Here is a 16,188-nt window from a genome sequence, read left to right on the forward strand (position 1 = left end):
CTCTTCTCATAACTTTCCTTCCTTCTCCCCTCGATGCTTCTCTCTTCTTCTAACTTTCCTTCCTTCTCCCCTCGATGCTTCTCTCTTCTTCTAACTTTCCTTCCTTCTCCCCTCGATGCTTCTCTCTTCTCATAACTTTCCTTCCTTCTCCCCTCGATGCTTCTCTCTTCTTCTAACTTTCCTTCCTTCTCCCCTCGATGCTTCTCTCTTCTTCTAACTTTCCTTCCTTCTCCTCATTATGTGTATGAAGCTTTAGTGTTCCTCTCCTACGAAGATCAGGCTTCATCTTTGTCATATGATATTATGTGACGTTCACTGCAGGAATATTCCTCAAGGAACATCTCCAATTTACCAACAAAATATATGTAAATACACGTAGAAATTTGTGCTTTATTGGAGTGACTTGGTGGGTTGCGTTTGTCATGGGCCCGAGGGAACAGGCAAAGAATTTTAGGGAAATGATTTAAGTTTTCCGTAAGGAGGAAATGGGATATGTTTACACGTAATTGTTTTCGTCATTTATCGGTAGAACACATGCACTATTGGGGAAAAAGAATTACAGTTACAGGTAAGGAGAGAGAGAGAGAGAGAGAGGGGGGGGAGGGGGGGGGAGGGGGAGAGAGAGAGAGAGAGAGAGGGGGGGGGGAGAAAGAGAGAGGGGGGGGGAGGGGGGGAGAGAGAGAGAGGGGGGGGGGGAGGGGGAGAGAGAGAGAGAGAATAAATGAATTTTCTGAATTTATGTTCTCGAAATTATTGTCAGTGCTTGCATAAGTGAACATGTTCTTCTCACACACTATATCTATTTACCCTTCCATACCAGTTTATTAACTATTTTTTTGTTGATTCATAACCTTTCTCATAACTTTTATCATTAATTCTTAACGTTACATGTCTCTTCAACTTCGTTTTTCTGAACCTCTCTCTCTCTCTCTCTCTCTCTCTCTCTCTCTCTCTCTCTCTCTCTCTCTCTCTCTCTCTCTCTCTCTCTCTCTGCTTCCGATCACACTTACACCTCCTCCCTTCCTTCGTGACCACATATTAGCCTAGACACACCAGTTTACCATCACCTACTTCCTTCTTGCCCATGAACCTACATTCAATCCAGCAGAGAACGCCCTGCGCGTGACGACAGGCCATTGTGTTTGCGAACTGCCTCGTTACCCGTGACGAACAAAACGTCTTCGCTCGCAGCATCATCCTATCCTTCCCTTCCTGCCCTACAAGCTATAATATCACGAGAATATTTGATATAGACTTCCCTTTCTCACGAATCACGGAATATATTTACTCACAGCAATATATAGAAAACATTGAACTAAACTAGACAACAAGTTAATAATTGTAATAACGGTTTTCTGATAACATTTAATTATAATTCCTGGTAGGGTTCCGTTTCAAGGACTGTTATCCCAGTGATATCATATATTGTTATCATCCCTATAGTTTGATATCACAGCCCCTCAAAATGCCCCAAACACAAGGCTCCATCTAAGAACATGTAATTCCTACAGTCAACCAGATCATCACTAGAGATATCCCGACAATATAATCGACAGCTACAACATCAGTAGATTAGACATCTCTAAGCCACTAGGTATCAAACAATCACAGCCTGCTAACACTTGGGTACACTATACCACCTTCAACACCAAGGCAGAATACACAGTACAGGGTCCCAGCCATCAAATAACTTAGGAAGGAAGCAAACTGTATAAGGACTTTTGAGCAACATGATATATTAATTCACTTCATCCTTTTGGTTATATATCCGGTTGCTGAAGCTAACTTATATAACTTCATCTCTAATTCGGAAGAATGTTTACAGGTTTATTGAAACTCGTATTTCAGAATCATGACATATTCAACTGTAAAAATTAACCTTTGGAGAGTTTATTTGTTAAACTCCTTTCTCAAGTGCAGTAGAGCATAAGGTATATAGAGAAGATTCGTGCTAGAATCAATGCTCTAACCCATTCTGTCATAAATAATATATATACATGGAAATTTGACTCATAGCCTCAGAGAAAAAGATAGTTAAAAATTTAGAAGGGAATTTATGTTTTCCAACAATGCAGATTTTATGCTCTTTAACCCTACTACTCCCCTTTTGCATACTGTTTTTTCTAATATTTATATGTAAGTTCACGTGGGAGCCCAACAAGACTACTCTGGGTGATACATATCGAAGCTTACGGTTCCTACAAACAGTTATATATAAAACTTACAAAGCTTCGGCAAATATACTTCCAAATCTATTCAAAATTTGAGTAATTATTTTTGTTAATTCTATTTATGCATTGCAGTATTTTGCATGGATGATTATAATTGGCCAATAATAAACCAACACTTGCCAGGTCTTCTTGAATGACATATGGACATGCTGAGGTATTCCCAGAGAGATATTCGGTGCAATATTAGTTAGACGGTCTGAACGCCTTCTTTACAACTTCCTGTAATTGTGTATCATAAACCTGTGTTAATGACAACATTTATAATTTAAATACCTCACCCCTGGGAACGTAAATTAAATAGAAAAATGTATATATATATATATATATATATATATATATATATTGTGAAAAATGTTAATACTCTTAGGCCCTGTAGGAAATCATACATAAAATGAGTTGAAATATATGATTTCTTCTGATTGTATAATTTTTACATTTATAATTTTTAAGTGAATATTTCAAACCTCGAAATGTTGAATTTCGGATATCGGATTACGTTGGTTGTGCTTCTGAATATATATATATATATATATATATATATATATATATATATATATATATATATATATATATATATATATATATATATATATATATATATATATATATAATCATACTGAAAACATATGACTTTCTAAATCAATAAAAATAATATTATTTGAAGCAATAATGTGTCATTCTCCATGGTTGCCAAAAGTGACTCCAATAGACATTCTCAGCCATGAACTGTGAGAAAACTTGTGTTTCCTCTTCTGTTTATCCTCTTTGGTGGAAATGTTGCTGGATATCTGTATCCAAAATTCATTTGGATATCTTACACAGAGAGACTTAAGGACAGAGACTTAAGGAATACAAGAAGGTGTTAATGCTGTAAAAATATCCACCTATATCATCGGGAATAGCATCGGCCTTGATCCTGTACGTATCAACGTCGTCAGAATACGGACGCCAAAATAGGCATCGAAATGGCTAAGGGAAGAATTACATGGAATCAGATTGCCATCAGCATAGTCCGTCTATCCATGAATGGAACAATGTCTTTCATCCTATTACCCCCATGTTCTTCGCCTCACTTGCTCCCTATCTTTCTAACTCGATTTCCCAAGAAGTCATGTCGATCTCCGACTGATTTGGGTTTGGAGGAAGCGAGGTCAGTTCCCCAGTGGACCTGACCTAATAACACGGTGGTGGAGGAGCCTCTGGGAGTGATAGAGAGCCTGCTACGGCGTGGGGCGTCTTGGAGAACAAATGACGCAATAAATTGAACAAATTTTTACGCATTCTCCTAAAGACGACGCGGATCCCATAACAATTTATTCGGGTGAAAATACGATATTAAGCTGTAAATAACAGGAGTTTTTTAAGCTTTCTTAAAATAAGGTAATAAAGAAACTCACGCCTTGTAATAAAAACTAGATTAAAGAGAAATAATGCCAAGTACTAATATCTGGGATCAGATTCACATGGTTCCTCTATACTTTACTGAACGTCTACGTTGTAGTGAGGGTAGTGAAGCCAAGAGCATAATCAAGGGATTTTAGATACGCCCAATGATGGAGGTGATGGGGGCACAGGTACTGAAGACTGGGAGTGGACAAGATGATTCAAAATATTTTTGGAACAAGCAAGTAGGTTATTGGATAGGCAGGTACATGCTCTCTCTCTCTCTCTCTCTCTCTCTCTCTCTCTCTCTCTCTCTCTCTCTCTCTCTCTCTCTCTCTCTCTCTCTCTCTCTCTCTCTCTCTCTCTCTGTCTCTGTCTCTCTCTCTCTCTCTCTCAATAATCTGGTGACACAGGGTGTTAAGAGTGACACGGGAGACTCAAATAATGTCACACTACAGATTCTATGATAAACAATTATGATTTTTTCAACATTAATCGTTTAGTCGTCATTTTTCCACAAAAAAATCATATATTAACATTTTGCTCGACTAATGAGATGAAAATTGGAATACACATTAAAACACTAATAATATTTTACAATAATCAAGTTATACTTAGAATATATAAAATCTGAAGCTTAAAAATATAAATAAGAAAATATAATTGCAATGCTTTCGATAAAAATAATATTTTGCGTTAAAATTTTAAATTGAAAACACTATTACAGAACTCAAAATTGTATGTATGTGAATCCTCATCAACTTTATTTTTAACATTTGTGCACACAGAGCTGAACGTTAGCTCTAGGACCCGGCTTTTTGACCTCTTCTGTTGCCTTAGGTACTGACTTCTTACCTGTTCTTATTACATATTTTCATATGTTTTTATGTGAACTTTTTGTGTATTTTTATTTAATACACACACACACCTCCACGATGCCCCCTAAAGCTTTTGTTTAATTTGCATGTTACTTCAAAGTGAATAAAGGTTTCAGGTGAAATGAAATGCTGCCCAATCGTTTCTGTCCCATCCATTGGTTGAACCCGGGTCTCTCTGTTATGAGCCGAGGATGTTGATCACTTGACTACAGCTTGTGTGTATGTGGTGTGTTTGGTGGGTATGAGTATGTGCGCGTGTATATGTATGTGTATACATGTTATATAAACATACATTACATGTTCTTATATATAAGCATATATAAAAATATTTGTTTATAGGAACGCATACACACAACTTAAAAAAAAAAAAATGCTTTCCATAGTGACGAAAAAATTAATGAAAAAATTATTGGTCTCTGGAAAAGTGTCTAAAAATCTGCATAAAGGCCTCCAGCACTTTCATCTCTTCCTCGTGATGAAGTGACTAGAAATTGCTCATCAGAGGAAAGGGAAAATATGATCCCATTATAACAGCATGCCTCGCTTTCAAAGGAAAAAGAGATAAGCGAAGAGTGAATTGGCCCTCGAGTGGGAGATGTGGAGGTGGAAATTCCTGGTGGTGTGGTTGTGAGATGGTAGTGAGAGGGCAGCTAGGAGGCTGCCGAAGGGACGAAGAGGAGGATAAAGATGATGGATAGGAGCAGCAGGACGAACAGGAAATGTCAGGAGGAGGTGGAAAGTGGACCAGCAGTAATAGGCTGGCTGCTCTTGTGGGTACGTATAACGTAGTCATAAAGCAGATGTTTCATTCTGGTTGACAACGACCCTCGCAGACAGCCTCTACTATCCAGTCTGGCGGACTGCTGCTATCCATCTACACGTACTGCTATCCAAGTCAGCCATCCAGTCTCCCATGTATCTAGCTACAGAGATGGTTGCCTAGTGATAAGCAACTAGCCAGCCAGCCGACAATTTAGTCTGCTTTCTAGCGTGACTACTCAGTGAGCCGTTGTAGGAAGCCAATCATCCTAATCATCCAACAATCTTCTACACACACACTTCCCATGCACTCTTTGTACCCCCATCCTTTACTCATACCTTTCCATTCACACACACTCTAATTAACACACCAACTGAACATACCCACCCACCTAAAATTCCTATATACCCAAAAACACCTGCCACTTCCACCTACAACACTATACCCACCAACAGGCTCTACACACACACTCACTTTTAGCCTTACACCCATACCCAACTCCCAATTACAACGTTATATACCCATAAACCCACACCTAGAGTCCTTCACCTGAGCCTCTCACCTACACCCAGCAACCAAGTTTTGACTCACCTGTCCTCGGTGACGGTGCTGTAGGACCAGAGGGAGGAGAGAGAGGCACCCGTGGCGTCCGAAGCTGTCTGGCCCGATTCTATGCCCCCGAACTGCATCTCTGAAGAGTCAACAAGACCTGGCAGCAGCTCTGGGTGTGAAGGGTGGATGGTAGTTAGTTACTAGGATTATAATGTGCACACAAACATCCATGCATATCCATAAACACACACACACACACACACACACACACACACACACACACACACACACACACACACACACACACACACACACACACACACACACACACAAGGGGCACACGCACTAGGGAACTCAGGTGGAAATTGAGTGCCCAAATGAGTCATAGAGACATTGAAAATAATTTTTTTAGTGTCAGTGTAATTAATAAATGGAATGCATTAGGAAGGAATGTGGTGGAAGCTGACTCCATACACATTTTCAAATGTAGATATGATAGAGCCCAATAGACTCAGGATTGAGTCGTTGACTGGTACACCAGTTGATTGACAGTTGAGAGGCGGGACCAAAAATGCAGAGCTCAACCCCCGCAAGCACAACTAGGTAAGTGCACACACACACGTACACACTTTCAGATACAAACACACACACACACACACACACACACACACACACACACACACACATACATAGTAAACATCAAAGAAGTTCCAAAAGGAACTCACAGAATGAGAACAGAACTCCTGATCGTGGGCGGTTATCATGTGATTTCCTGGGCGATTTCAATACGTGTAGAATTCCTTCATTACAAGGCACGAAACACATGCACTGGACCAGACTCGTGAAGAGCAAAGTTGGTGGTCGCCACAGCATCTCAAAGAGGAAACACGAAAATTTACATAGAATCAAGACTCCTAACATGAGCAAACGAGAAGTCACACTAACGTGGTTGAAATATGTTGACCAAACCAATTATAATTATCAATTATAATTTTACAATCGACTTGAGGATGGTCCAGGACGGACCGAAACTTTCTAGTGTGTGGTTTGGTCGACTCCTAACATGACCTCGATTTCACCCAATATGAAGCAGACGAGGAGATTTCGTTCCGCAAAATTCATCAATGAGCCAGCGACTACTACATACTGGTCTTTGAATACTTAGTTCGACTCGGCATCAAAGATAAAGGTTTTAAGAACACTTGAGAGAAGCACTTGAAGAGCAAAACATAAGCAAGCTTAGTCAATGGCATCAGAGAACAATCGAATTTATGAAACTCAGAGAAGAAACAGAAAAGCAGCATAGGAATATTAAAGCATTCAAACCTAAAGAACAACATAAACTCTCCAAACAATGTGGAAAATGTAGACGATCAAATAATTATGCTCGCGAATCTAGTAAAATTAGATTAATCACTAATCTAATAAGATTAGATTAATCTCTAATTTAATAAGATTACATTAATCTCTAATCAAATAAGATTAGAGAGTGGAGAACCGAACACAAGACTCAATGAAAATTTGTGAGGCATTAATGAACATCTAAGTGATGTTCAAATTAGAATTAGATTAGCTCTCTGTGGTATAAGCCGAAAGACCCATGAGTGAGAAACTGACAATTAAGTTAAAGTAGATATGGTAAAAAGGCATCTTGATTGTCTTAGAAGTGCTGATAACCACAGTGGCAAGTTTTCCTTTGATGATAAGAAGCGCAGACTCTCTGAACAAACTTCTTTGAATAAAAAATAATTTTGTGTTACATTACAGGGGAGAACTACCAATCACATGGAAGACTTCATATACATATGCAAACACTATAAAGCATTTCCAAATTTAATCGGGAGGCTTGTGGAACACCTACAGTTGGTTTTGCCCAAGCTTCAACAGGGATTCACAGAAGGGAAGTCCTATTAGAAAATGTAGTTACTGTATTATTTTTAGTGTTATATTCTATACAAAATTGTTGTTACTGTATTATTTTTAGTGTTATTTTCTGTACAAAATTGTTGTTACTGTATTATTTTTAGTGTTATTTTCTATAGAAAATTTCGCAGATTTCACAGGAAAGCTGAAGCTGGACAAACGTTATCTGCCTGGACAGCAAGACAGCCTTCACTGGAGGATTCTAATAGGGAAACATATGTGTATTTACCAGGTAGAAACAAATTGTAGACTATTGTCATTGTACATGAGAAAGAAGAGGAAGATTTCAATGGAACTAGCACAGCGGTCATTACTAAAACGCAGTGTCATAACTGCTGGATAACAGACAGCTGAGCTATGCAGATATAAGAAAGAATTTTAGCATATATTTTTGACACGAAGTTACAGCCCCTATCCTGTGCCAGATAAGTCCACTACTGGATCACCATAGCCCGTGCTACTTGGAATTTCTTGCTCTACTTAGCAAGTTTATAGTGTTTCACTCGATCACACAAAATTACATTTGTCAACAGTAAAAGCAAATACCTTCCACATAAATCCACAAACTCCCAGCAGACGAGCAAACATGAGCGTTTCCTTTCAGCTAGGATTTTAGACCACAACTTCGTACACCACAACTCTTCAGACCACCCCTCAGACTATACCTCAGAAGACCACACCAGGCTGCACCTTTCTGCTTTGACACAACGTTTAAACATCTTATTTAGTTTCCACTGTCCTTTACAAAGTTTCTTTAATGACTTCCGCTGTTTAGAACAGAATGATGAGACTACATTTGTCTATATATTTAATTTTCTTTTTTAATTTTGAGAGAATTTTCAATTTCATGGATGTGTTGTATCCTGTGTAAAGTGGTTATAATTTCTTAAGGGTAGCTATGTGTATGAATGATGATCTTGCGTGTATGTGCTGCGTATGAGTGAATGATGTGCTGGAATGTGTGCAGCGTTTGATAGAGTTTACGATCAATGTTTAGAAAATAATTTATATTCTATCCCTAGCACCTTTCTGCTATACCTGAAACATGCAAATGTAAATATAGCGTGTAGTCGTCTGCACGCAGTACTTAAGTACACATGTGCACCTCTCTCACAAGTACACACACACACACACACACACACACACACACACACACACACACACACACACACACACACACACACACACACACACACACACACACACAAATGCATTAGGCAGTGATGTGGTGGAGGCAGACTCCATACACATTTTCAAATGTAGATATGAGCCCAGTAGGCCCAGGAAACTGTACACAAGTTGATTAACAGTTAGAAGGCGGGCCGAAAGAGCCAGAGCTCAACCTTCCCAACCACAACTAAGTGAATACAACTAGGTGAATACACATACACACACATACATATGCATGCACACGATACCTATTATAATTCACTCTTATATAAACAAAATATAAAATAACAGAGAGCTTATAGTTTATAAAATAAAGGAAGAGATTTTCGGGACGTCGGTCACATAAATCAATGGACCTTCAAGCTGCTGCTCTGCCTCCATCAAATTTCCTTTTCAATTTCCTCCTGCCCGAGGGCCAAATTTGAGTTGCCTTGGCCGCTGGACGAATCCTTAATATGAACCAAGCCGAAAATAGGATTCTCGGGATATTGGAATGTAAAAGAAATTGGATTGTGTCTTCATAAGCACAATGTATTCATTAGTGGGAGGGAAGTTAAGTTGGGGAGTACATGGTTGTAATCAGTTTCGACTTTGGGTTTGTTCTTAAATATAACTACTCCTATTCTTTCTCTTTCTTTCTTTTCCCAGTTACCTCCTTCTTAAACTCTTATTATTCCTTCACTTTCCTCTTCGTCTACTTCTTCCTCTTTTTCCTTCGTCTTCTTAAGATTTGTTTAAATTTTCTAATTCAAGAACATAGTTTCCGTCCTTCTAATTAAACTATTTTACCTTCTCACTGCCTTTACACACATTATATATATTTAAAATTAATATGATAAAACTAATGCTGATTTTTAAATATTGTTAATGATCTTGACTGGTAATTAACCCAAGATCCTTCCCAAATATTAGTAATTAATTTATTCTGCTTAACTTTTAACCTAATAATTTTTTTTATCTTTTGTGAAGGGAAGACAGGAAAGGAAGAGGCTTAGTGAGAGAGAGAGAGGGTAAAATGAGAATGAGAGAGAGAGAGAAAGAGAGAGAGAGAGAGAGAGAGAGAGTCGGAAACGAAAGAGATATATTCATATATATATTTCCTGCCCACGCTAATTGCATCGATTCCCTGTAATCTAAATCACATATAAATTATCTCAGTCTAGTCCTTCCTGGTAATTACTTGAGCATCACGTTCCATTAATCACAGTTTCCTCGCTAAACACTTAAATCACGCTAATCACATTAGATGCGACCATTATCCTCATCAAAATCGCAAATTAGCCTCAATAATACAGTATACTAATTAACCACCAATTATAACCTTCACTCTCACTCACATTAATCAAATAAGTGAGACGCGCTAATTAAAAGATATTAAAAGTTGCTTATTCACGCTTGTCTAACACGTTAATTGTTGTAAATCCCTAAGTTTACACACTTTTCACTTTTAATAATGAACATATAATGAAATATCATTCTGATGATGATATATTATAGTATATTAAACAAATCACATGACGTTATGTATATTGATGGAAATTCATATTGAATTACACATATATCTCAACAATCACTTAAAGTCAAAATAAATACAAATAAATTAAATGAATGAAATTTGCATCATACTCAGATGATCACTATACATCATATGGCTGATTAGTTGATTTTATTTATTTAAAAAATATAAATTGATTTATTTTTTGATCAAGAGGACATATTTTTTGGGTGAAAAGTGGAAATAAAAATTTAAAATTTACAAATGAATTTACAAGATCATTAGTTTTATTTTTTTATAAAAGAACAATTATTGGCAGATTTGTTACACTCGTTCTGAAAATAACACACACCTTCACTGTTCAGCATCTCTGACCAGACCTGCTAGATGATGCGGTGATCAGTAAAACTGTGTTTGGCACTCGCAGTCTAATATCGACACTAGAGTCTGAATGATCACGTGTCCTGTAGAGGTGTTCAAGAAGTTCACTCTTGAACACAAAGTTTGGATGGGACTGTCTCATATATTTTATAAAAATGGTGTTAATAAGCATTGTACCATATTCTTTTATAGAGTTAGCAACTGGAATACTTATGGCACCTCTTGCCATTTTCCATCGTGACTCCTGGTCTCTTAAGCACATATTTATGTGCAACAGAGTCTGCCAGGGTCTTAAAAGGCTTGGCAATTGCAACAAAAAATTAAAGGATGGAAATCAGTAGAAAGTCCCTGATTTTCTTTTATGTTCATGTGCATGTGCCATTTGTCAAAGGTCTTTTGCAGATTACGTCTGAATTATGCATATCCTTAAGTACACCCATAACCACACACTATAGCTGTACACTATACTCAAGAGGCAGAAGCTCTCAGCTTTATCTCCAGACTGACTAGGATTGAGTACTCACTGTGACTCAAGTTTGTCTGCAGTCTCTCAGCGCTGAGATATGGGATGTTTTACGATATTGTTGGTGGTATTGATTTAATGTTTTCGGTAATTGTGGGACGGAGCAGTTTCAACTGATTTTAATGCTTCAGGGACGCCATAACAGAGGGATTAGTTCCTGTGAAATTAAATATTTTACTAGCAACCTTGATGATTGTAGAACGCCTAGAGAACGCCTAATTACGGGAGCCATTGCTATTATCTAGAACTGTCGACTACTCATACTTCAACGGGGCTCTGAACCTAATCAATTGTTTATTATTACAACGACAAACTCGCTTTCCTACACTGTGTTTGTCAACTCATGTCTTATCATTAAGGTAGGAGTAAATAGTACACCAACGTTCCATCACAAAGTAGATTTCCACCAGGTGGCTCCTCCGGATGGACGGCCAGTTGACCCCCTTGATCTCAAATAACGGAAGCATCTCTCAGGGAAGCAGACAACACCCATATCTCTCACTCCAAGTGCTGATTGGCTGTCTGGTTTCGAAATGCGATAATCGTATGTTAGGTGAGGATTACCCAGCATCAAAACAGCATCAAAAGCGTTTTTTTTTATGTTTTTCAGAGTCGGGATGAGATGCAATCTGATCCACTCTTCAGACAACCTGTCCTCCTACAAAGAACGTCGCTCTTATGCGTTACATAAGTCCAAAAAAAATTTCCTACTAGAAAATAGATGTGGCTGGGGAAAGTGACGTACTATCCCGTTTTCTGTTTTGGGTCCTCTGGGCCCAAAACCATGTTAGGAGAGGACACTTTAAATAGACCGTTTTCTTGACGTTGGGAAACCTTAGGAGGACGAGCTGTTACTGGCGCAGGAAAACAAAGAGAGAGAGAGAGAGAGAGAGAGAGAGAGAGAGAGAGAGAGAGAGAGAGAGAGAGAGAGAGAGAGAGAGAGAGAGAGAGAGAGAGAGAGAGAGAGAAAGAGAGAGAGAGAGAGAGAGAGAGAGAGACAGACAGACAGACAGACAGACAGACAGACTGGTTGACAGAGAAACATACCGTATTCCAAAATAAACCCATTTCAACCATTGGTTATCAGAAAATATGAACTATTTAATCCCAAAATGCACGTCCTCTCCAAATTCTTTTTCATAAGCTTCATTTCCATGAACTAGAAAACTCGCAGAAAATAAGAGATGTGGGAAAGAGAGTTGATAGCTAAAAATAGATCTGAAGAAGAGACGCCAGAGTCGTGTGATTTAGCTTTGAGGAAAATTTGGTCATAAGAATGCTGAGCGATGAGAATTTAGACATAAAAAATAGGGAATAACTCCTTGATTTGATAGATAAGTTAGTGGCTCGAATCTGTCTGTTGATGATTGAGTTCTAAATGCTGATGTCAGAGTTCTAAATGTTGATGTCAGAGTTCAAAATATTGATGTCACGGTTCTAAATGTTGATGTCAGAATTCTAAATGTTGATGTCAGAGTTCTAAATGTTGATGTCAGAGTTCTAAATATTGATGTCAGAGTTCTAAATGTTGATGTCGGAGTTCTAAAAGTTGATGTCGGAGTTCTAAATGTTGACGTCAGAGTTCTAAATGTTGTTCTCACGGTTCTACCCGTTCCCTCGAGCGTTCTCAACAAGTTTTTGTACTTAATTGACCCAAACCTAACCCACCCGAGATCACGCGAACAGAAAACGAGACCACGTCAATTTTGCGAGCCGCTATGAATTTTAGTTCATTAGTTTTTGACTTTAGGGAAGGTATACGTAAAAATGCGATGTGTTGTTCAGGAGAACGAGTTGGAGATTTATGTAAGTTGTTGTGAGAGTTCTACATATTAATGCCACGGTTCTACATATTAATGTGACGCCAAAGTCGGTCTGTTAACGCTGACCGACCATTGACGCAAAGGTCGGTCAGTCGACGCCACGATCGGCCAGTTGACGCCACGGTCAATCAGTCGACGCCACCATCGGCTAGTCGACGCCACGGTCAATCAGTAGACGCCACGGTCAATCAGTCGACACCACGATCGATCAGTTGACGCCACGGTCAATCAGTCGACGCCACCATCGGCTAGTCGACGCCACGGTCAATCAGTAGACGCCACGGTCAATCAGTCGACACCACGATCGATCAGTCGACGCCACGGTCGACCAGTCGACGTTATGGTCGATCTACTGACGTCCTGGTCGTCAATAACTGGGTGTTGTTGATGCAGGAATGTTGACGTAAAATCATGTGCCCGCGAGATGTTAGTACAAGTGACAATATGTATTGTTTTTATAAACAAACCAATGGGATCAATGTCGAGAGCTGAGGAAGGTCAACGAAATGGAGGATTCGAAAGTCTGCAGTGGAATGGATTCAGCATTCGTAGATTCTCTACAAATTTAGAGTCGTTTAGTGTACTCCGCGTCTTTAAAATGCAGTAGACTTCTAACTAAAATCCTACATCAAAAAATAACTAAATTACTTACGATTTTGACTGTATAAAAAATTGTGGGTAATCTTAAAATAATTTGATGTGTATATTCGGAGAGAATCAGTATCTTGGATCTCTCTCTCTCTCTCTCTCTCTCTCTCCCTCTCTCTCTCTCTCTCTCTCTCTCTCTCTCTCTCTCTCTCTCTCTCTCTCTCTCTCTCCTCTCTCTCTCTCTCTCTCTCTCTCTCTCTCTCTCTCTCTCTCTCTCCCTCTCTCCCTCTCTCCCTCTCTCTCTCTCTCTCTCTCTCTCTCTCTCTCTCTCTCTCTCTCTCTCTCTCTCTCTCTCTCTCTCTCTCTCTCTCTCTCTCTCTCTCTCTCTCTCTTTCTCTCTCTCCCTCTCTCTCTCCCTCTCTCTCTCCCTCTCTCCCTCTCTCCCTCTCTCCCTCTCTCTCTCTCTCTCTCTCTCTCTTCTCTCTCTCTCTCTCTCTCTCTCTCTCTCTCTCTCTCTCTCTCTCTCTCTCTCTCTCTCTCTCTCTCTCTCTCTCTCTCTCTCTCTCTCTCTCTCAATAAATGGTTCTGAGAAGACAAGTTAAGGAAGTTTTCGATCCGTAATTATAAAATTTCATTAAACATACATAACATCTTATGTGTGCTGACGTTGATCCTTGTTTGCTTAAATATGTGGGTTTATGGGCGTGTTTGTTTGGTCCGACGTGTGTGTGTGTGTGTGTGTATGTGTGTGTGTGTGTGTGTGTGTATACCCACCTAGTCGTTCTCGCTGGGGTTGAGCTCTGGCTTTTTGGTCCTGCTTCTCAACTGTTAATCAACTGGTGTACTGATTCCTGAGCCTACTGGGCTCTACTGGGCCTACTGTGTGTGTGTGTGTAGGAACACTTGTGTGTCTGTTAACTGACCTTGAGGCAGCGTGAGGATGACAGCGGCCAACGGAGCCAGGAATACGAGCACAGTGATCATGGTGCCGTCAGAGCTACATCCTGAAATGAAAGAAAAACATTAAATAAGAAATACAAATTATTTTTATCATTTATTGTCTGTAAAATAAAAAAAATAACATCATAATTTTCCCATACACAAAACGCAACGTTAAGGGATAGCATGCGTGGCCTACTCTACTTCATCAGGTCCTACAATTAAAATATAGTCAAGGGAGAGGTCATATACTTGCCCCATCCTGGTCCATAAGAACACACACACACACACACACACACACACACACACACACACACACACACACACACACACACACACACACACACACCACCTGGTGAGCAGGGGCCAGCTGCCCAACCACCTCCACACACACACACACACACACACACACACACACACACACACACACACACACACACACACACACACACACACACACACACACCACCTGGTGAGCAGGGGCCAGCTGCCCAACCACCTCCACACACACACACACACACACACACACACACACACACACACACACACACACACACACCGCTCCACTATGCCAGAGAGAGAGAGAGAGATATAAACAAGACGGCCATTAAGACTATAACTACAACTTACGGACAATGGTTTGTTAAGGCAAGGGAAAATAAGGATGTTGAATTAAACGATACGGAATAAGAAACACAAAATAGTGTAAGATGGGACTTCGGTGGGTCCCATCTTACGGTCTCCCATCTTGGTGGGACCTCGTGAGATTTTTTCTGGTGGCTGAGCGGACAGAACACTGGACGCGTGATCCTGTGGTCGCGGGTTCGATCCCGGGCGCCGGCGAGAGACAATGAGTCGAGTTTCTTTTACCCTAATGCTCCTGTTACCTTGCAGTAAATAGGTATCTGGGAGTTAGTCAGCTGTTACGGGATGCTTCCTAGGGGTGGAGACCTGGTCGAGGACCGGGCCGCGGGGACACTAAAGCCCCGAAATCATCTCAAGATAACCTCAAGAAGATGGTCTTTGTCCTCGGAGAAAGCAACGTTACATAAACAAAAATATAGATGTTCCAGGAGGAGTCTAAAGTAAGCAATGTCCATCGAAGCGAGAATAAATTACACTCAGGATTGCGTAAAGGATTTACACACACACACAAAAACGAAAAAACTGGATTTCGTAAAGGATTAAAACCCACAGTTTGTGAGAGCAGGATTCAGATCCAACAAAGATGCTACACAGGTGGAAACTCTGGGCTCAACATTTAGGGGTTTAGTGGAACAATTAGTCGAGCATTTCACCTAATTGCCATCGTAATGGTTGGTTGGAAGCCAAGCTCTTGTCCCGGGCGACACAACACACCATGTGAGGCAAGTGTCTCTTCATTGGATAATAAATTTGAGATACATGAAGGCAAAATATATCACTAAAATTACATATATGTAATGCTTTAACACAGGCATCTGTGTTAAGTTTATAAAGAGTATTGTTGGAAATAATCAGACAAAAACACCTTTTGTGTAGTCCTGTTATCTGAACTTTATT

The 16,188-nt window shown here is 39.7% G+C and overlaps 1 protein-coding gene across 2 annotated transcripts in view; it reads right to left on the reverse strand.

Annotated features, from left to right (window-relative positions):
- Nucleotides 1-16,188, reverse strand: part of LOC123771896 (opioid-binding protein/cell adhesion molecule) — a 365,209-nt gene that overhangs the window by 201,592 nt on the left and 147,429 nt on the right. The window contains exons 2-3 of one of the 2 annotated variants that reach the window (XM_069337821.1): nucleotides 14,631-14,711; nucleotides 5,844-5,973 (exon numbers count right to left, since the gene is read on the reverse strand). The exons of the other annotated variant lie outside the window; for it this stretch is intronic. Of the exons in view, the coding sequence (XP_069193922.1) occupies nucleotides 5,844-5,973; nucleotides 14,631-14,691 (191 nt within the window). The 5' untranslated portion in view covers nucleotides 14,692-14,711. The remainder of the gene's footprint in view (nucleotides 1-5,843; nucleotides 5,974-14,630; nucleotides 14,712-16,188) is intronic. 2 annotated transcript variants of the gene reach the window in all.

Source organism: Procambarus clarkii, chromosome 38 (assembly GCF_040958095.1).
Source record: "Procambarus clarkii isolate CNS0578487 chromosome 38, FALCON_Pclarkii_2.0, whole genome shotgun sequence".
NCBI classification, from domain to species: Eukaryota; Metazoa; Arthropoda; class Malacostraca; order Decapoda; family Cambaridae; genus Procambarus; species Procambarus clarkii.